The sequence below is a fragment of the Dermochelys coriacea genome, chromosome 4, assembly GCF_009764565.3.
Source record: "Dermochelys coriacea isolate rDerCor1 chromosome 4, rDerCor1.pri.v4, whole genome shotgun sequence".
Lineage (NCBI taxonomy): Eukaryota > Metazoa > Chordata > Testudines > Dermochelyidae > Dermochelys > Dermochelys coriacea.
Genome location: NC_050071.1, coordinates 20879173 through 20900706, shown reverse-complemented (window position 1 = coordinate 20900706; position 21534 = coordinate 20879173). Strand labels below are relative to the sequence as shown.

The following is a 21534-nucleotide window of genomic DNA, read 5'->3' as shown; positions in this document are numbered from 1 at the left end:
AGATAAATTATTTTGTCTCCTGACTTGGTAATATGATTAATAGTTTGAGAGAGATTATGGATACTGAACTTCTGCCTTGAAAGGATGCAGTGGAAGGTCTGAAAGTGAGAATCTTTCTTGAGGATAGGTTTAATGGGGACAACCTGGTTACACAGAAAAATGGAGTAATGAAATAAGTGGAGCACTAAAGGTCCAATAATGTGTTGTGGTAGAAAATATGGATTTATCTATTGTGTGGTCAGTACTTAAGCCATTACTCACACAAAACTCCCATTGATTCTAATGGGATTTAAACATCTGTAAGGGCTGCCCTTATATTAGTCCATTTATAGCATTACATCATATGAATACAAGTCATCAGCTTGCTAGTGTAAATGTGTTCAACTAGGATTTTTTAGATTTATTCTTGGATCATCCATCAAGTATGAAATATTAGTAATCCATAGAAGATATTGTTGAGATTACACTGCTGCTTGATCCAAAGAGTTTCCTGCTGGGGGTTTTTCTAAATTAGGTGCTGGGGTAAGAATTAATGCTGATGATGACTCACTTCTTGATGGCAAGGATGAGTGTTTGAGGAAGATTTTTTTGAAAGAGAAAAAGTACAGCATGTACCATTCATGAATATGTCACCAATGTGGGTGACATTTCAAGTTACAGAGAAAATAACTTACTTTAACCAAGTTGATATAATGATGATATGGTCCCCTTTGTTCATCATACTGGAAAAATACTTCTGAATACAAACTAATTTATTCTGATTATTTACTTATAGTATGTTGATGCCTATACATGATGATGTGACACATTATTTTATTGGATATTTATCTGTCCATTAAAATCTAGAGTAGATGAGCATATGTTTGTAGAGTTTTTTGTGAATTGGAAATGAAATTTCATTACACATACATATGTTAATTTGATTTATATTTTCTTTGCTATTTCTTTGTTCTCTGGGAGTTTTACTTGCAAAAGGACTGTCAAATCAGACACAAAATAACGTGACACAAACCTTCCACTCTGAGAAAACAAATAATAGTAAAACACATTAACTACCTTTGCTCTTATCTCAAAGCAAACATCAAAAGGAACATGCCCATATCTTTCCATGGTTAGGCTTACTGATTTATAAAAATCTTCCTGTTGCTGAGTAAACTATATAATCTCTCAGTGAATGTTTGCATTATTAATAGAAAAAATACTAAAAAACAAAAACAAATGAAAAGTCTGCCCACCATTATATTACTGCTGCTAGTGGCTCATTGCCTTTTGGAACAAGATTAGAGACACACCAATTTCTCCCATAGGGAATTGCTACAATGGAAGATTTGTTATAACAAGACTCAGATGAGGAGAGAGGCAGGTAGTGCAGATTTTAATTTGTGACTGATACATCACCTAGAACAGCAAAATAATTATTTTTTAGAATTAATTAAGACTTAACAATTGTGAGTCAATTGCAGTAAAAGTATGCACAAATGTAGCTGTGCAAGGTCACATCTTGCTTTCAAAAAGGTGGCCTTCAGTTAGCTTGGAGTGCTTTTCACTGCTTTCCTTATTGGAGAGGATCATTTGTTGTGTTCCTGGTTTACAGGGGGTTTATTCAACATGTCACCAAATGTTTCATATTTTGTTTTCCTATATTTTTGAGAGTGGTGTAATGTTGCATGATAAAGCAATACAAGCTCAGGAAAGTCAATTTTAAATTTAAGGGCAGGCTAAATTCTAACTTGTGCTTTAGTCGCTTTGTGCCATTCTGGCCATGCTAAGGAGGCCGAGATCTATCCTAACCAGGGCATCTGGGAATTCATTTGATGTAGGGGAATTCCTGAAACGCAGGAAGTTGATTTAACTTGCTATATGGCACCTGGTGGCTAAGGGGGTGCTCTCAGTTGCCAGGGCTGAGGCCAGGAGGAGGAGTCTCCTTAGTGAACTGCACTTCTGCTCCTAAAACAATTTTCTAATTTTTTTGTGGTATTTTTATTTCCGTTGCTTTGTAACAACATGAACTTTCATATCACAAAATACTTTTAAGATCTTCTTGTTGTCCCAGTGCACTGGAGAGATGGGGAGAGTGTCCTCATCTTCATAACATTACTTTTAAAAAGGTCACCCAAGAGACAGAGTATAAATGTTTCCCAACTATGAAGAACCCTAGACCTCAATAGTGCCAGGCCTCTTTGGGTGTCATTCAGAAAGACATCTGTTTCAGCCACTGGCAGCAGCAACTTTAACAAGCAAGCTGCACTTTAAGTCTCTGGTTTCAGTAAAGATTACAAGGCAGCCAATGTGCTATCAAAGCTTCAGGAACACAACTATGTGGCTTATCTCTCAAATGCAGCCCCTTGGGTATATTATCATTGACAGGGAGGTCACTGTTCCCTGTGTTAATGGCTCCACTGGTTTCTTGACAAACAGCAACAATATCAAATACTTTCTTAGACTCATAGACTTTAAGGTCAGAAGGAACCATCTTGACAATCTAGTCTAACATCCTGCACATTGCAGGCCACAGAACCTCACCCACTCCTATAATAGACCCCTAACCTCTGGCTGAGTTACTGAAGTCCTCAGATCATGGTTTAAAAACTTCAAGTTACAGAGAATCCACCATATTACCAAAGTTTAAACCTATAAGTGACCTGTGCCCCATGCTGCAGAGAAAGGAAAAAACCCCTCAGAGTCTCTGCCAATCTGACCAGGAGGAAAATTCCTTCCCAGCCCCGAATATGGCAAATTAGTTAGATCCTGATCATGTGGGCAAAACCCTCAGCCAGGCACCTGGGAAAGAATTCTCACTAGTAACTCAGAGTCCTCCCCATCTATTCTTGTAGAATATCGGAAGGTTCTGTGCCCACCATGGATTGGTTAAGGCCCCAAAATTAAGCTGCTTTGAGGAATTCCAGATCAAGACAATTTAATCAAGTATCATATTAACCTATCCCAAAAGGCACCAGCCTACTTGTTACAAGAAAAGAGCTGATAGATAGGGTGGAGAAAGAGTCCTATAACCCTGAGAGCAAACATGAATCAAAACAAAGCATGGTGGGTCTTATTTTAGGTCTACTGCCTTGAAAATGTCTCTTTAATAGTGGAAAGATTATAGGAAGCAGGTGTTACGTAATTTCAATTCTGTAGGATCCCATATCACTCTGGAGTAAAACCAGAACAGAACAAATCTAGGGTCAGCTTCTGTGTTGCACTGTGGCCTCTTTATGCTGTTTTGGTGGCATAAAGCAGCTAGACACTGGGCAGAACAGATCCTGCAGACAGAGAGATGTCAGAAAGACTCTATGCTACCCCTTTGCCACCCTTGGTGTGGGGGCACACTGGGGCATATCAGAGCATGTGGGAGGAGGAAGGAGGCATGGCTGGAGTATGCTGGACTCCAGCTAGTCATGGTTGTGGAATGGTCTCCTGGGGGCTGTAGTAGTTCCAGCTTGCACCAGATGCCAGGCTGAGCACTTTGTACCTTCTCCCTACCCCAATTCCTGCTACAAGTACAGCTGGAGAGGAATGGAGAATCTGGCTCCTGACGGGGATGATCATTCCCTTCCACGTTTCCTATTTCTCAGTGCAGAAGTCTGGATCTCAGACTTACCCCTTGTGAATATAATAGATTGCAGGGCAGATAAAAATAGATGATTTTTTTTAAATAAAAAATTGTATTTTTAAATTTAAAATTAGATTATTTTAATTTAAATTGGATTTTGAATGGAAATTAAATATGGGTTTATTTAAAAAAACTATTTAAAATTAAATTTGAAATCGACAACCTATGTTAAGGCCTGAACTTATTACAATCTATTAAAATCATTTAAATTAAATACAAAAATAATATTAAGTAGTACTGTTTGCTGCCAAGGTTTAAAGGAAGTCAAACTACTGAATTGGTGGAAGTCACTGACAAAGCCCCGGGAACCACAGTTTGTTGAAGTACTAAACCAGATTTTGATAGCTGTGGCCTCTTCTGCAGGTGCAGAGAAAATATTTTCTGTAGTTCTGTTTATTCAATTTCAGAACAATGACTAATTCATTCAAAGTTAAGAGACTGACTGGGAGCTGAAAAAGCAGGAAAGCTTGTTTTCTTCTTCCAATCTACAACTAAAAACTAGATGAGAGAGGGTGAGTTCTACTGTTTCTAAAATCTTGAAGGACATGATAATGGGGAACAATTGTTTGAGTTCATTATCTGCACATTATATAATATTTCCTTTGCTTTATAAATCGGTTAGTTTGAACTGCAAAACATGCTTTCATAAACGTTTGATAAACATTTTTTTCTTATGTAACATTCACTCTTAAGGTAGATTTATTTAATAAAAAAAATGTAACAGCTGGTTGTGTGCATTTTTAATTTAATTTGAATTTCCATCTGTCCTTGACACAAATCACAAGAAAAACATCAATCATTATTTAATAAATGGAAAATGCATCATTCACCATTTTCTAACAAAATAAAAAAAATGTAAAAATTAAGAATCTGAATAAATGTAAATTAAGCTATATAATTGCTTAAATAAATGTGTATAGATACAGTGTATCCTCCTGGTTAGCAAAAAAGAAACATCAAATTTTAGTGTCTAGGCTATATTTAGTTACCAGTCAACATGTTCGAATGGTTAGCAACTAATAAAAATAATGAATCAGGGTTGTGCAGTGAAGGAGACTGCTTTCTGCAGGACCCCTGTCTCTTTTGTTACAGAAGCTGGAAGGTGTCTGCTGAACGAGGTAGGGGATTGCAGGAAGAGAAAGGGTGGTCTCATGCTTAAGGCAACTGAGTGTGGCCCTGGAGACAGTGGTGCTACCGCACCTTCTGTCTTGAAGTAGTAATAACAAACACCAAATACATGATTTCCCTTGTTTCCATGATCAGCACCCCCACTATAAAAATTGTTCCAGCACTCCGGCCTGGAGAACTGGATTTTACTCCTGCCTCTGCCATAGAGTTCCTTATGTAAAGCTGGACAAGTCTTATAAACCGGATTTTTCACAGGAGGCTACTGTGTATCCCTCATTTTCTGCATACTCGATCTGAAGTTCTTGGGGTCTGATTTGAAGAACTGCTGATTACTCACAGCTGCAACTGAAGTCAATGGGAGCAGTGCTCTGAACACATAAAATGCTGTAAAATGGTCACTACATGAAAACTCAGGTCCTAGGCTTCTCAACGTGGGCACCCAAACTTAGTTAACACTTTTGACAATGTTGCCTTTAATCTCTGTGCCTTAGTTCCCAATGTATAAAAGGGAGCTAATACCACCTCTTCTCACAAGGATGTGGTGAAGAAAAAAATCATTGATGACTGGTAAGCACTAAGATGCGATGATGAGAGTACCATAGAACAGCTCATGAGGAAATGATAATTAATAGACCTATATTCAGAGGAGGGTTTGAAAGTAATGCCTTTAACAATGAGTATAAAGAGTAATATAGAATAGCTACTTGTTCAGTGAACCCCATTCATCACGTGCACGGAATAAGGCAAGGGTTCAGGGGGAAAGAATAGTATGCCATCATGTAATTAAAAGGGACAGAATTAAAGTTACACAGCAACCTTAATCCTTACATTTCCTTACTGCTGAATGTGTGGCTTGGCAGTGCTAATGTTCTTTTAATGTTGTGTTTTAGATGTTATCTATATATGGGCTTTTCCATTTTATAGTCCAGCACACGGAAGAAAAAATTAGGAAGCATTATGGAAGAAGGAAAAGTGTTGAGTGGGGTTAATCTGAGTATAACACCCACGTTTATTGAAGGGTACATACAGTATAAACTAAATTGGCTGCATTGCATCTAGGGTGGTCTTTCGTCTCTCCTCTATCTATGATACCTTTGTTAATGTTTATGTTTACAGAAGTGGAATCCTTCCAAAATGACAGACAACCAGTTAGACATCAGTATTCAAATGTCAAGTACAAACGGCCTCCCAAGCAGAAAACAGTCCTCTCAAGACCCATCAGTCAGCAGAGGAAGCATTGTGACCTTTCACAACATCTGCTACAGAGTGGAGGTGAAGAGTGGCTTCATATGTTGTCGAAAAACGGCAGATAAAGAAATTTTGAAAGATATCAAGTATGTATTTAAACTTCTCTGACATAGAATACATGTTCATTTGATTTTCTTTCTTGACAGTTAGGTTCAGATAAGTCACTGAGCCATGAATACTTGTGTAATAATAGTGTACAGAAATTGGTCAAGATTTCAAAAAAACAGGCTCTCAGAGTAGGCTCCCAAGTCCATATTTAGGCACATAAAAAGTTAACCTGATAAAGTGCTTGCATCTTTGAATTCCATTGATGTCAATAGAAGCTGCAGGATGTTCAGCTCTTTTGAAAATCAGGTCATTTACTCAGCTGCCTAGATGTGAATGTAGGACCAGAACTTAAGGTATTTTTAATAACCCTGGCTCTAGCTTTGAGTTAAGCCTCAAGTCTTTAAAAGTAGCAAAGAGTATTATTCTGTAGCTACAACAATGCATGTGAGAGTTTGGGTGCCCACAATTTTATTGCACTGCTTTCTATTAGTCATTGCTTAGGTTTCAGAGTAGCAGCCGTGTTAGTCTGTATTCGCAAAAAGAAAAGGAGTACTTGTGGCACCTTAGGGACTAATAAATTTATTTGAGCATAAGCTTTCGTGAGCTACAGCTCACTTCATCCGATGAAGTGAGCTGTAGCTCATGAAAGCTTATGCTCAAATAAATTTGTTAGTCTCCAAGGTGCCACAAGTAGTCATTGCTTAGTAATTGTATGATATTGCTCTTGTTGTCAAGGATCCCTTGTACAATGTTGGCCAGTTTCCAGTTAGATAAGTCTGAATTGTGTGTCATGAAAGTTAGTTGTATAACCTGCCATTCCATGATGTAATTGTAGTCAGTTCTCTAATTTCAGCTCTCAGAATGCATGAAAGATTGGACCTTTATATGTACTGCTCTTTGTCCATACAGCATTTCTTAATATACCAAGCCATCCATGCTGCACAGAGTGACTATATCCACCAAATGTGAAATTTTAAATCTTTATTCTCTGATAAGAGTCTTACTCCAGTGTAATTCATTTGATTTAAACAGAGTTACTCCATATTTGCAGTGATGTGAGAAGAGCATATGTCTTTAGACTGTAGACCTAGTGTATGTTGTTTCCCCATAAACAAAATGCAAATGAATGAATGAATAAATAAATAAATAAATCACACTTCTGATTGACTAAAACAGCAAAGAAAGAAAAAACAAATATAATGTGTCTGGGAAAGGGGTGAGGGATAGCACAGAGAGATTCAATCTGATATTTTATATCTAAATTGAAACACACAAAAATCCCCCTCTCCTAAAGAACAACTTCTGCCTTGTTGCCTACAAGAAATGAGATAGAAAATCAAATAAACAAATCCCTCACAACTATCCAGAACTATCATGATGTACCCATGTCTTTACTATGTAGTTGTGATATCTCATTATTGTAACAACCATGCGCAGAGAAAAGATTGATAAAAGAAATAAAAGAAGTTTCACACAAAGTATAAACTATCCTTTATTATGTATAATATAAAGTGCTGTAAATTAGAGTTTGGCCTACAGGAAAACTTTAGATTCAAACACCCCTGAGCTTTGGGGAAGTTTAGATCCATAGTCAAACATGGTAGCTGGTTTCTGTGTCTGTAATGGGCTGAATCAAACCCCCAGATTTGGACAATCTTTGGGAGCAATGTAAAGAGTGAGATGGTCACAGTTTATAACCAGATTGCTGAAAGGATAGCCACCCTCATATGTGTTAGTTTCTCTAAAATATCAATTTTAATATCGTTCCTATTAATGATAAATTTAGTAGGTACAGGGACCCTTACACTTAACACAATTAGTCCAGCCCCTGTAGTCCTTTCTCAGTCAAAACTCCTATTGACATCAATGACAGACTTGCCTGAATAAAGACCGCAAGATCCTTCTCATGTTCAGTAACAAACATAGTCAACAGGCTCTTATTTATAATGGACATCTTTAGTAATGACTCAAAAATTTTCTTGTCTTTTAACTTTATACCCATTTTAATTTTAACCTAATGTTGCTCTATGGTTCTTGGAATTAACATTTTATCCAACAGTTAGCTGGAAAGACAATATTAAATATCTTTGACATTTCCCAGGGCAGATAGAGTCAGCTCACACAGTTTTCCTCACATGATTGGTGGGTCTTTATATTAATTATTCACAGTTAGACCACAATTACTTTAATGTGATTCCCAGGGTGCATTCTAAAGACCTTGGAGGGTTTGCCAAACATGGTTATTTAAGAAGAATCAGGTGATGATGACTTCTTACATTGTGAGATTGCGTGTTGTGTTTTGGAAGTTTGCAGGTTTTTTTTTAATCATAAAATTGAATAATAAAATAATAAAAGTGATAAGTGAATGAGGCACAGGTAAAAAGTATATAGAAAATTAATTATTAACAGTTATTACTGTCCCTGGGCTGAAGGTAACAGCTTGCTTTTCCATTTAAGTTTTCTGTTGTTATAGAAGAAATTTGATTGGACATGATCTGTTTCCTGAGTGGCTTTTAAAGTGGGGAACATGCTTCCATTGGACAATCCGCTCAGCCCACCTCTGCCCAATTATAAGCATAATTGAAAACATTGTTTTCTATTTTAATTCCCACTGGTCCCTGTGTAGAACTCCCAGTTGCACACTTTATTGGTCTTTAACTATTTTTTTGAGTGTTATAATGTAACTTCATTATCTAGTTATTGTGTTTTAACGGTTAAAGCAGAACACCTAGACATTTTTGATAGGGGAAAGCGCTGCCTTATGAAAAATAACAATGATAATGGATCGCAGAAAGAAGGAAGTAACTAGAATCCAATGACACCAGGCAAGAAATAGCAATCGGGCATTGCCATGTGTGGAAAATGTTGACTCACTATTAATTAATCATTGCAAAGGGAAATACCGATTGTGAGGGAGCCCTCTACCTGCCTGGTGCTACTTCAGACATTATTAACTAATAATGTTCATATATGTCAGTCGTATACATTCCAGAGTGGAGTGTCTTGCCTGGTCAAAAATCTATTTAGTTATGTAATCACATAGAGCTATGTGTGAGAAGCCTACCCAAGGGAAGTTTTATTCCAGATGACGTGCAGACATCAAAAGATTCACCCTCATCAATAAGAACACTCTACTCCTACGCTCTGGTTATTTAATTAACTTATTTATTTTTAAATCCTTGTGCTGAGACTGAGAGAGGCTAAATCTTCTCAAATTTCCTTTATCCAAAGCCCTCCCTGCAGTTCTGCTTTCAGTTATATGCAACATTGGAAGAGGCCTATTTTCTCTCTTCCCTTTCTATGCACCCAAAATTTTATGTGAAGAGCTTATAAGATTCCCTCTTATTTGAAACTAAATCTCTGATAAATTGTTTATTATTAACTTTTATTTGTTATTGTAGCAACCTTCATATGCTAGGCACTTTGCAGACATGTAAAAAACCAGTTCTCTGTCTGAAGATCTGACAATCTAAATTAGACAAAACATAGATGAAGTAGTATGGGAAAGGAATGGACTACAATATAGTTAAAGTTACTGAGTAGTAGTCGTTCGGACATGACTTCCTAGTTACAAGGATATTTTTTGACCATTCCAAATTCCAAATCAGAGACATCCTCAGATAGATACTTCTAGATCTTCTCTGCCAGTCCTCCGGTCTAATGAAGAGTGGTGCTGTTTCTCTGACTACAAGTGAGTTACCAAGTTTCCATTACTTACCACTCAATCAGCTAGTTTTGCTTTCTTTGTACTAGTATCTGTAAGTTCAGTGCTGCCACTCAAAAGTAGCTACCTATATTGTATATATAAATGGTTGTTTGTGCAGCTCATTGTCCATTTCCATGGTCAAACTCCCACTTCAGTGACCAAAGCCTGCATTTACACATACAGACATGCATTTGCACATACAAACTATACTTAAGCGCACAAGTGCTTGTCTGCATGTGCAATATGGGGGCCAGCTATGAGAATTTGGCCCTTACCACTAAATCTTTCATCTGTAACAATGACCAAAAGAAGGGACGTGTTGATTGTTATCTAGGAAACTACACAGTGTAAATAGTTGCCTGTTGTGTTTTATTGAAAGAGTTGTTTCCAGTCAAAATGACTGGTAACCAAATACATACTTAATACCATTTTCTTCTGGCTGCTGAGCTTGAGATATTTCTTTGCATCTGATGTAGAGTCATTAAGTCAGGTTTCCAAGTATTTTTTTAAATAAAGATGCCCTTCCTACATGATAAATGCCTTTCTTACAGAGGGATGGCCAGAGAACCATGCTTGCTATGACTGCATGTATTCTAGAGTGAGTTTGTGCTTAGTATGGCTACATCAACATATGTCTTGCTATTGTTTGATAATTATAGTTTCTGTGTTACTTTTTAGTTAACAATATGGGATATATATCTTTTATTTTAAGTTAGCAATGTAAACTAAGCAGGAGTCAAATCATTATTTGATGTAACCAACTAATTTCACTAGCCTCAAAAGGATTTGCTGCAAAATACATTTCTGCAGATTAACAGAACTAACCTGTAAATGAAACAATGAATGAGAAACCTGTTGGTTTTGTTTTACAGTGGGGTTATGAGACCAGGACTGAATGCAATTCTGGGACCCACTGGCAGTGGCAAATCTTCGTAAGTGTTGAAGCAGTGAAAGGACCTGTTTTACTTTATCCAGATTCCTCACCAAGTAGAATCATGCCAACAAGAAAATGCACCTATATATATATATATATATATATATATATATATATATATATAAAATATTTGTGAACAACACTCCCAGGGAAAGATTTCAATCTTGATTCCACCAGAGTAAATGTAGAATAATTATATGGATTTCAGAGCAGAATTTGACCCCAAGTGGAAATTTTATTTAAAAGCAACAAAAAAGGGGAAAAAAAAGAAAGAGCCAATTTTACTAATTTATTTATATTTATTTACTAATTTATTTCTTTTTAGTAAATAGTTTCCTGACATTCTCCCCTTATGCATCAATCTACAGTACAGCAGGAGGCTTATTTTACTGAAAAAAAGACAATTCTGTTCTTTGAGAGGATTTTAAAAAAAATATGAACTATAGTAAGTGGCAAATTTTCAATACGGGAAAACTTGTGCACAGCTGGCTACACACTGTTAACTGTATTTGTCTGCCAGATTTGCCTTTCTCTGGCCCCGACTCCTTCAGCTTGGTGAAAACGTACACTTCAGAGCTCTTTAAGGTGATGGACTTTTCTTCTTCTAGGCTATTGGATATCTTAGCTGCAAGGAAAGATCCTCATGGGCTGTCTGGAGATGTTTTGATAAATGGAGCTCCTCAGCCTGCCAACTTTAAATGTATTTCTGGATATGTGGTACAGGTAAGTCAGTCTGCAGTGACTGCATCTGCCTTTATTGTTTTGACATCCTCTGAGCCAAAATGCACCAGAATTATCCAATATGAGGTAACTGCAGCAGCTGACTTGTCAAAACTGACACAGGATATAATTCAGAAATCACACATTATAATTTAAAATGTAAATGGGATAAGCTGATTTCCATTTCCAGGATTATTCCCTGAGCTTCTGCATGCAGTGGGGACCTTCCACATGTGGCTCTTCCCTCGTGCATATAGAAGAAGCCCATACAGAATGTTGCTTCCACAGCACCATTGCTCTGCCCATAGAGCTCCACTGAGTTTAGAGATCAAGAGGGGCTGGAGCAGTGGAGCTGACCTCTCCACAGCATCTTTCACTGCAGAGTACCTAGAAATCCAGGGAGAAGTTTAAACAGCTTGGAACTGTAGTATGTCCTTCTGACTGCTACTGGGCATCTGCAAGGAAACCCAGCCAATAGTAGCACAGTTCCTATTGGTGTACAGTTCGCAAGGGCAAGCAAAGCCATTGGAACAGCCATCATCCCTATAGAATATCATCCGTTTCCATATGGAAAGAGGCTCCATTCCCTATGGATCCCTTGGATCTGCAGAAGTGGAAGGAGGCACAGCGTGTCAAATCCACAGCCCTCCTTAACCCCCTACTACTATAGGGGCCTGTCTCTAGGAAAACTCTGCAATGTGAACCTCACTGAGTTTTCTCCCCCTCACCATCTTGTCCTGTGGGTGTAGCTGTGAGAGTGGGTGATCTGGCCCTATGTTATAATTTATTTCCTGTCATAGCATGCAATTACATCTCACATTTTGAAGGTTTGACATGTATGTCTATATTCTGAATTGACCTTTCGTTAGCACTGCTCTTTGAAACAGGTAAGAATTCTAACTCATGTAGAGATCTGACAAGATATCAGAAAAACACATCCAAAGTTACAGGCATGTCCCTTCCCTATCAACTGGGGGAGGATGGTTCTTGAGAAACACCACAGGAAATGATACGCCTTGTAAAGGAATATTCAATTTAGCAATTGTTATCACTGTAGTCCTCTACTATCTGGCTGCTTTTCCACAAGAAAAGAGAGGGCATGACAGCCCACCAGTGTGCTGGAGAGATTCTTTGGGGCCACTCTTGGGAGCCTTATATTAAAATTCTGCCACCAAATGGAAAGGAAGTTTGGGAATCAATCCCTTTCCGGATCCTGGCCAGAGTTGATTTTACCACTGGGGTTCATAAAAAAAAAAAAAAAAAAGTCAGCAGGGCCATTTCCCCTCCTTTACAACAGACCAGATTGCTCCAGATGGATTGGTATTTTCAAAAACTGTTCCCTCAGCCTCCTCTACAATCACTCCATACCTCCACTTCATGCTCAAAAGGTTGGACACAGCTGTATACTACCAATATAGTCAATATATTTTTCAAAGTATAAAGTTTTCCACAAATGTTCAGCTCATAAGCTTGTTTGGCCGGAGAGGATGCCTCCTTCCTTAGGTATGGGAAAGTGTTATTGCTTCAGTGGGAAAAACAAATGAATAGATTTCCCACTATCTCTTGCCTATCTTCAGTGCAATACATATGGTTTATTAGAGGCAAAGGGAGAGAAATTAAAATATGGTCAGCCCATCACTGACCAGTACTCTCTCAAAACAAAGTTAATAGAGAGATGTCTAAACTGTTGTATGATCAATCAGATAAAAAGTCATTCCCTTTATAAGCTATAAAACAAAGCCCAGATAAAATTTCCCCCCTTCCTTTTCTCAGAACAAATCAAGACAACCCACTCCCCCAATCTAATTTCCCATATCACCCTCTTCTTCCTCCTTTTATACACAGCAGCTGAGGCTGATAGACTAACAAGCTCAGTTGCATATGCTCCTCAGTTCCCTTTACCCCTTCACAGTCTTATTCCAAATCTTCACAACTCTGACAGGGAAGACAGTGGCTTCGCTCTTCACTGTACCCGGGAAACACCAGACCTTGCTGGACAATGTATCTCATCACAGCGGATAATGCTTCCTAAATAGCAGTGGTCTCCTCACAGGTGTGGAACTGAAGGCTTGATTGTGGATCACAGTGAATCAGTCCCTTTTATCCTTTTCAATGTTCTGTATCCTGTCCTAAGGATGACATTTTGGTTTTCAAAGATGTCACATAATTGACTGACATGATTCTTCACTTGAACTATCAGTTTTAAGTTGTTCTGATCTTATAAAGTGAGAAGCTCTACATTCTGTCTATTGCTTTCTCTATCCACCATGTCTCTCTCTCTGCCCCTCTCTCTCTCACACACACACACTCACACACACATGTATGTTCCCTTCACATGTAACATCTTCTTTCCTTCCCACCATCTCCTTTTCTCTTTCAAATTCAAAATGTATTTGGCACCAGGTTTCTCTACTCCGTCAATACTGACTTGGCACTTTCTTTGTTTCCGGCTGCCTGCATGGTGTTTTCCTTTAAGCTGCTGATTCAGATCTAAGAGAGAGAATGCAGGTAGGGCCACCTGAGAATGCAGTTGTCACCTGAAGCCAGAATAGAGTATCAAGGACCAATGATGCATCATGTCATGGGGTCTCACAATGCATGTATTTAGTTAAACAAGTACTGATCCAAGGGAGGTAGTAGGACTGAATGTACTCACACAGAGCTCCAGTTTGCAAGTTGCTTTGTCAATAACCCTTAGCCCCTACATGTTCAAAGTGCTGCCCATACAATACCTAACAATAAATAAAGTATTATTATACCCATTTCACAGAGAGGTAAACTAAGACAGGAAGGTCAGGGAGCTTGCCTGAGATCATCTAGTTGCTAAATCCCACAAAATGCTGAGCACTGTGACCCTGATCCAGCAAAACACTTAAACATACACTTTATTTTTTAAGCATGTGAGTGTTCATTCTGATGAAACTTCTCATGTATTTAAAGTAAACATGGGCTAATTGCACTGGGGCCACAGTGCTCAGCTTGGGGCATAATCTAGCCCCTGGTGCATTCAAACTCAGTGGTTCCTCACTCTCCACACTGGGCTTATTCCTCTTGACCATGCTGCCTACCCCCTGTTCTGAAACCTCAAGAGAGGATTCAGTTTAAATCAGCAGTTTCACAGCACTCCATGGAGGTGTTCTCACAATCTTTCTGCATTTGTTAGCTTTTGCTTAGCTATGATCTGCAGTTACCACATTTCCAAACCACAACCTCAGATATTTGAAGAAAGATTTTATTCACATGTGTAGAAAGAACTCTTTCCAGATACTGATTCTGCAGGGTGCTGAGCACTCTCAACCTCCATTAAAGACAAGAGGAGTTGAGGGCACTCTGTTTCCCACAGGTGGTGCTCAGCACTGGGCAGGACCAAATCCAGAAACATTTTGTTGATCATTTTCAACTTTATGAAGGAAAATCTATGTTTGAATTTTTTGCTGCATTGCCAATGTTTAGCTGCTCTGAAAAACATGCTGGGCGGGAAGTATCTGGACGGTGTATATACATGTGTTGATATTTCTGCTATTTGATACATGTAGCATAATCCCTTGTTGCCATAAATTGCACAAACATGCAGAGACTAGTATTGAAAGCAAATATCTGATAGGATGTTCAGGGTTTGAAGATCCAGCCTATTTGATTCTAGCAGCTGTCACTGCCAGACAAATGCACTCTGCATGTACAGTACACACGTAAGATGCATGTGCAAGTCCCAGAAGAGGAAAAATTAAGCCTGGAATGAACATTAAATATGTAACTTTGTTACTTAGGATGATGTGGTGATGGGAACTCTGACAGTGAGAGAAAATTTCCAGTTCTCAGCAGCACTCCGGCTTCCCACGTCTGTGAAGGAACAGGAAAAGAAGGAACGAATTGACCAGATCATCAAGGAACTGGGTTTGACCAAAGTGGCAGATTCCAAGGTAAACTGTCATATTATGATGCCCAATTAATAGCAAATATTAAATAATTTTAGATGATAAAATGGCTCCACTTTAGCAGGGATGTTTTTGATTTAGTGGTTTATTCTAATAGCAAAAAGGCTGATAAACCCCAGCACAGCTGCCTGTTCCCATAGTATCAATTAAGATAAAGGCTTGTTACTTATGCGCCTATTCTTAAACTATCAGATGCAGGACAGTAATTACCAGTAGGAGGAAAGCAGGTGACCTGAGTGTCATGAAGAAACTTAGATTTCAGGGTGAAAACTTTTAAGGGGGAGAGTCTTTTTTCTGCAACGTTCAGAGTTGTACTATTCCCTTAAACAATGTCAATCCTTGAATCCATAATCACAATGTAATCACCCAGAACTCTCCCAGAATTTAATGTGCTGTTAAATGTTCTTTGCTTGAATACTTTGAAGTCAGACAAAATGACACAGCTGCTTGTTTTGCACTAGGTTGGCACCCAGTTCATTCGTGGGGTGTCTGGGGGAGAGAGAAAACGGACCAATATTGGAATGGAACTCATTACTGATCCTGCTGTCTTGTTCTTAGATGAACCAACTACTGGATTAGATGCCAGCACTGCCAATGCGGTCTTGCTGCTCCTGAAAAGGTTACTGCAATGGAATCACTGGGAAATAACCAGCTTTGACAGAGATGTACACCATAAATCTGCAGTTAAAATGTGGTTAGAATGGTTAATGTGTAGTTACTATATTGCTGGGCTGGTTTTATTCCTTTTTGTACCTTGCATTGGATTCTCCAACAACAGGTTGAACTGTATTAATTTACTGATTTGTATTGCAAGGAATATGAAAGAAGAAAACTCCTCAAAGAGCGCAGATATTTGATACCTCTTATTTTCCACTTCACATTCAGGATGTCAAAGCAGGGGAAAACAATAATCTTTTCCATCCATCAGCCCCGGTACTCCATATTCAGATTGTTTGACAACCTGACATTATTGGCTGCAGGAAGAATGCTGTACCATGGCCCTGCTCAGAATGCCATTGAATACTTCAAATCTATTGGTGAGTTTTCTTCTGGAGCTTCAGTCACAACAGTGGATGCTAAAAGGAACATACTTAAAATGCAGCTCTGTTCTGAAAAGTAACTCAGTAAAAATGGCTTTTGAATTGTGGGATTCAATGGTTAATGTGCCTCATTGTTTCCCATACCAAAACATACTAAAGAATTATTTTTTTCAATATAACAGTAACATTAATGCAAAGTTAATGTTGAAAAACCAAGCATTCAGAAATTGAGAAATGCAGAGTTGAGGATGAAGGCAGAACCATAACTGTTACCCTTTGTGCTCATTAGTAATTACTTTAAAAGTAAAAAGTAATGCATGTTATATCACAGTATTTAGGTTTTTTTTTATATGAATTGTACACTAAGGCCCTGATTCAGTAAAACACTTAAGCACTTTACCCAACACAGATATGTGGGTTCAATAAATCCAAACGATTAAACCTGCCATAAGGAGAAGCAGAAAAATGATTTATCATTAAGTCTATTAGTACCAGCTGATAGGTCAGAATAGAATTAGCAACAACAGACATGCAGTTAGAATTTGGAAGGGCTCATTTGTTAGTTGTCACCTTTGGATATTTTGAATTCTTACAGCTTTCCTTTTATGGCAGCTTTGATAGGGCCAGTTTACAATCTCCATCCTCATGTTGATTAGTAGTTTGGGCCAGTTGGACCAAATTGTGGTGTAAGTTACTACTCAACATAAGTAAGGGTATCAGTCTGGCCGATGGTATATTACCGCATGTGCTTTTCAACACGTTACCATCTGTAGAATGACTTGCCTGAGAGAACGAATACTGTTTCTCTACAGGTTATGAATGCGAGCCATACAACAATCCTGCTGATTTTTTTCTGGATGTCATTAATGGAGACTCAACTGCTGTGGCATCAAGCAAGACTGATGATGTTGATCTAGGTATAAAACTGAAGTTCTTCATACAGTAAGAAGCTGATTTGCAGAGTTACAAAATATATTTTGGATTTATCAACTCTGGCATGAAAAAAAACATTTTCAGGTGCATCAAGTTAACAATAATAGTTTCTTCCATATGTAAACTCAAGAGTTACTTGGACACCCACATACTGTAGAAGATACTGTTCCTCTTGTGTCTATCTCTCCACCATGAAATTTCCCTTTATAAAGCCATCTTGCCATGTATAGTATGAAATGACTTGTGTGTAACATTTAATATCCATTGGTGTTCCGTGAATGGCAGTTATTACATGTGGCTCTTTTTCCTCAAACAGTAAGGACTGTTTTGCCAATGAATTCAATAGCAAAACTCCTATTGTCTTTCATGGAAACCAGATCCAGTGCCCTGTTGTGATACAGTAGTGTCAAAAAACAAAATACTAAAACTCTTTGTAACTATATTCAGTAAATCTTGATATTAGCTTTGCATGTGTATTTAATGCATACAATATTTATCATGTTATTGGACTGATTTTGTTTTTCCATCTCTGCAATGGTAGCTTGTTGCTCATAAATTCACCTGAGGTAATCATTAGTATCACTTTCTTCAGTAAGTGGACCATACCTGATTACTGTAATCACATTAACACTGCTATGGATTGTTCTACTACAACCCCATGTAGGGATTGATTCTTTTTAATCTCAACAAAATTATACAGTGCAAGGCCTGCTCTACACAAAGACTATGTACAGTTATAACTATTTTAGTTAGGAATGTGATTTTTAAAAATGAAATAGCTTTATTGGTACAACTTCTAGTGTGGATGCAGTTACACTAAGTAAGTATAAAAGATTACTTATATTAATATAGTTTGTTCATCTTCACATATGGGATGAATCTAGACACAGGTATAAGCACTTTTATACCGATATAACTGCATCCACCCTCCGGGGCACTGTACCACTTTTAACTATGCCACTGTGATTATAGCAGTACAGCTTTTGTTCGCAGACAACCCCTAACTTTTGTGAGGAAAAAGGTTATTTAAGGAACGATTGGCAGTGAGACCCTTACTTCCATGTGGTAAATCTTTGCTATTGAAAGTAAAATTTCTCATTTGCAGGGAGTCTATCTTTCCCTTTGACAGCCTGATCCAAAAGTGTCATCAAGAGAAAGACTCCCATGGAGTTCAATAGGTTTTGGATCAGGCCCTATATGCACACATGCTGTAGGAGTAAAACATACCCCTTAAGAATGAAGGGACTCAATGAAGGTTGCAGAATGATCCCTACACAGTATCGGAAGAGTTCCTCAGGGACTCTCCTTTGATTTCTGTTGAATTAAAGTAATTGCTGGTATTTTTTGCCCTCAACTAAAAAATGAATATTGTAGTTTCAGAGACTATAATAAACAAGTGCCTGCTCCTGCTCCATTGAATTCAATTGGAGCTTCACCATTGACTCCAATGAGTGCAGGATCAAGCCCCAGACGAGGAAGGTGAGTCCTCTGGCATCAAAGGCCTACAATTCAATTCTGGATTTTTACAATAATCACAAAAACAAAAGACAAATAAAAATGAAAAGATAATAAAAGCTAGGGTGTTTTCAATTCCCATAAATCTGAGTGATGGCACATTAGTGACATTTCCAAACTATATTATAAAAATGAATTCACCATTGGCCAGGTATAACTGATTTAATAACAGGTTTCTTTAAACCATTATTAAGGTACCAATTCTGCTGCACAATATAGATAAAATATAAATCTTTAAGGACTAACTTTGGCCTATAAGTTCTAGAGAAATCTCCCCGGCCCATGCAATTCTTGTACTTTATCATTCTAATCATGAATTGTTTAGATTTATTTATTTGAGTCTTTCATACTTGGTAGATTTGAGAAACCAAAATTAATGCAATGCTTTCAAACGGACATCGATTAACTGATTCGGGTGAACAGGCAGATATAGCTGTTAATTGTATTGTCTGGTCAACAACACAGGGACAGATTCTCTCTGGCCTTTACAGGGGTGCAGAGTGTTTTGTATCTTATACTTCTAGACTGAGTGGAATGGATTAATTTAACTAAATAGGCCATTATAATTACTAAACTCTAGACTCTAAACTCTGTGGGCTTGATTGCCTGAGAATTACTTTTTTCTATTAATTCAATAAAAAGGTAACTAAATATTTTTCTCTTTAACCTGAAGATAACATTGAAGAACACATCAACCGTGATAAGACTTTGGCAGAGAAGATAGCAGAGCACTATTCCAATTCTACCTACTACAGAGAAACGAAAGCAATATTACAGAACATTTTTTTGGAGAATAAAAAGAAAGTGAAGACAATTTTCAGTCAAGTTACATATACCACTTCCTTCTTTCATCAGCTCAAGTGGGTGTCGAAACGCACGTTTAAAAACTTGATAGGCAACCCTCAAGCCTCCATAGCTCAGGTAATCATAGTTAATATAACAGTTGTAAGTCTGATTTGATGTAGAGACCATTTCTATCTGAAGATGGGTTAGGCACAATTTTGCACCTGCAAATTATTGGGTCTAAAATTTGCACCTAAAATAGAGGTCAGTATCTGAAAATCTGTGCCATAAAATGCTGGGCTAAATGATCCCAAATAATGAGCATGACAGGGATATGCAACAATTTATTAACTTACATTTACCATTATTTTAGGTGTGTGGGGTTTGATTCTCCTCACACTTATGTCATTAACAACGCAATTCTCCCACACTGATTCACAATAAGTAGTACCTTACCCTGCAAGTAGTCCCCTGCAATCCTGCCATGCTACACTGAGAAGCTGATTCTCAGAATCTTGTCTTCACCTCTGATCTGTGCACTATGCAAGTCATCTGTACGCCAGGACCTGGCCCACTGCATTCTGTTTTTTTCCCCAAGGGAAAGTAAATTAGCCAGTCTTATACAGTTAATTAGCTCTCAACACATAATTATGTCCTAGTAGCTGAGTCAAAGACAGAGATGGTCACCTAATATATATGCAACTTCACATAAAGTTGAAATGGCTGCACCTGAGGACCATGATATGTTATGTAAAATGTGTAATGCAAAACAGATTGGATGTAGCATATCTTAAAGGAGGGGGAAGATATTCTAGACAATAGAATACTATTCATACTATATTAGTATGATTTCTGTAATAATTCAACAATAATATGAATATGACCTAAATGACCTACTTAACATTGAATTTTTGAAAATTCAGCACAGTATTATGACGTTCATGGATTTTTAAAATCTACAAGTTGCCTTTAAATAAAGAATTTGTTATTGATTTCTTCTGGGGAATAAGAAATTAGGAAATAACATTTATCGGCCTGATCCTGAGGTCCTTATTCCAGCAACTCTCCCATTTGAATTTTATCTGAATAATACGAGAGGGGCTCCAACCCATAATAAAAGTTATACCCTATCACTGTTATAAATTATCTGGATTAAGAAAAAACATCTTGAGTAAAATAAAATCAATAGCAAAGGGGAAATCTGTTCAGAATCCCTCAAGTTAAAAGGCTTTGTGTGTGTACATATCTGTATGTTGATAGTATGGATATCTCAAATAACTGCATTGCAAAAGCTTGACCTTGTGACAAGAATTATGCTCTCAAGAGCTTTCTAATACTCCAGGGTTAATGGTAGTGACTTTTTTCTCACAATCTTCTGTATCTCCCAAACCTCATTAGGAATGGATTTCAAACACAGTCTATAAATGATACACAGTTCATTAAGCTGTGTTTGCTAATCCTCTACAAATTGGTCTTGATATGATCCTTTTTCCCCCACTACAATTGGCTTAGTGGCTGAATTATCCCTGACATTTGGTCCTTTGGGCAGGTTCTTAGTGATATGGTACCACGTATCAAATGCTTTACAGTGTTAAGACTCATGCATCCCTCATGCTTAACCATGACTGAACTGCCTGATACCATCATTTTTGCTGAGATTTTCTTCGCTTCTTCTTAGTCTTAAGAAATTGTGACATACAGATTTAATCATTCAGATTATATCCCTGAATCCACTGATAATTTTGCTATTTAACAAAAATCCAAGTTGCATGATTCTATTTACACAGAGCCAGATTCTGATACCCTTACTTACATTGATAGCATTTACTCCACGAGTAGAGTGCTATTTAATGCAAAGCTGTAAGAATCTGATCTGGCCCTTAGGGTTAAATAATGCCCTTCTTTAGAGCAAAAAGGGTACCAGCAGCTCC

General features: G+C 37.7%; 1 protein-coding gene across 7 annotated transcripts in view; it reads left to right on the top strand.

Annotated features, from left to right (window-relative positions):
- Positions 1–21534, top strand: part of LOC119854430 (broad substrate specificity ATP-binding cassette transporter ABCG2-like) — a 41541-nt gene that overhangs the window by 7630 nt on the left and 12377 nt on the right. For 4 of the 7 annotated variants that reach the window (XR_006280940.1, XR_006280941.1, XM_038398813.2 and 1 more), the window contains exons 2-9: positions 5858–6075; positions 10616–10675; positions 11286–11400; positions 15165–15317; positions 15794–15951; positions 16218–16369; positions 17185–17289; positions 19494–19741. Coding sequence is in view for 5 of the 7 variants with exons in the window: in XM_038398813.2 (XP_038254741.1) it covers positions 5876–6075; positions 10616–10675; positions 11286–11400; positions 15165–15317; positions 15794–15951; positions 16218–16369; positions 17185–17289; positions 19494–19741 (1191 nt within the window). In the remaining 2 variants the exon portion in view is untranslated. Of the gene's footprint in view, positions 1–5857; positions 6076–9645; positions 9729–10615; positions 10676–11285; positions 11401–15164; positions 15318–15793; positions 15952–16217; positions 16370–17184; positions 17290–19493; positions 19742–21534 lie in introns of those variants that run through there. The other 3 variants (XM_043513502.1, XM_043513504.1, XM_043513503.1) reach the window with 2 other exon arrangements.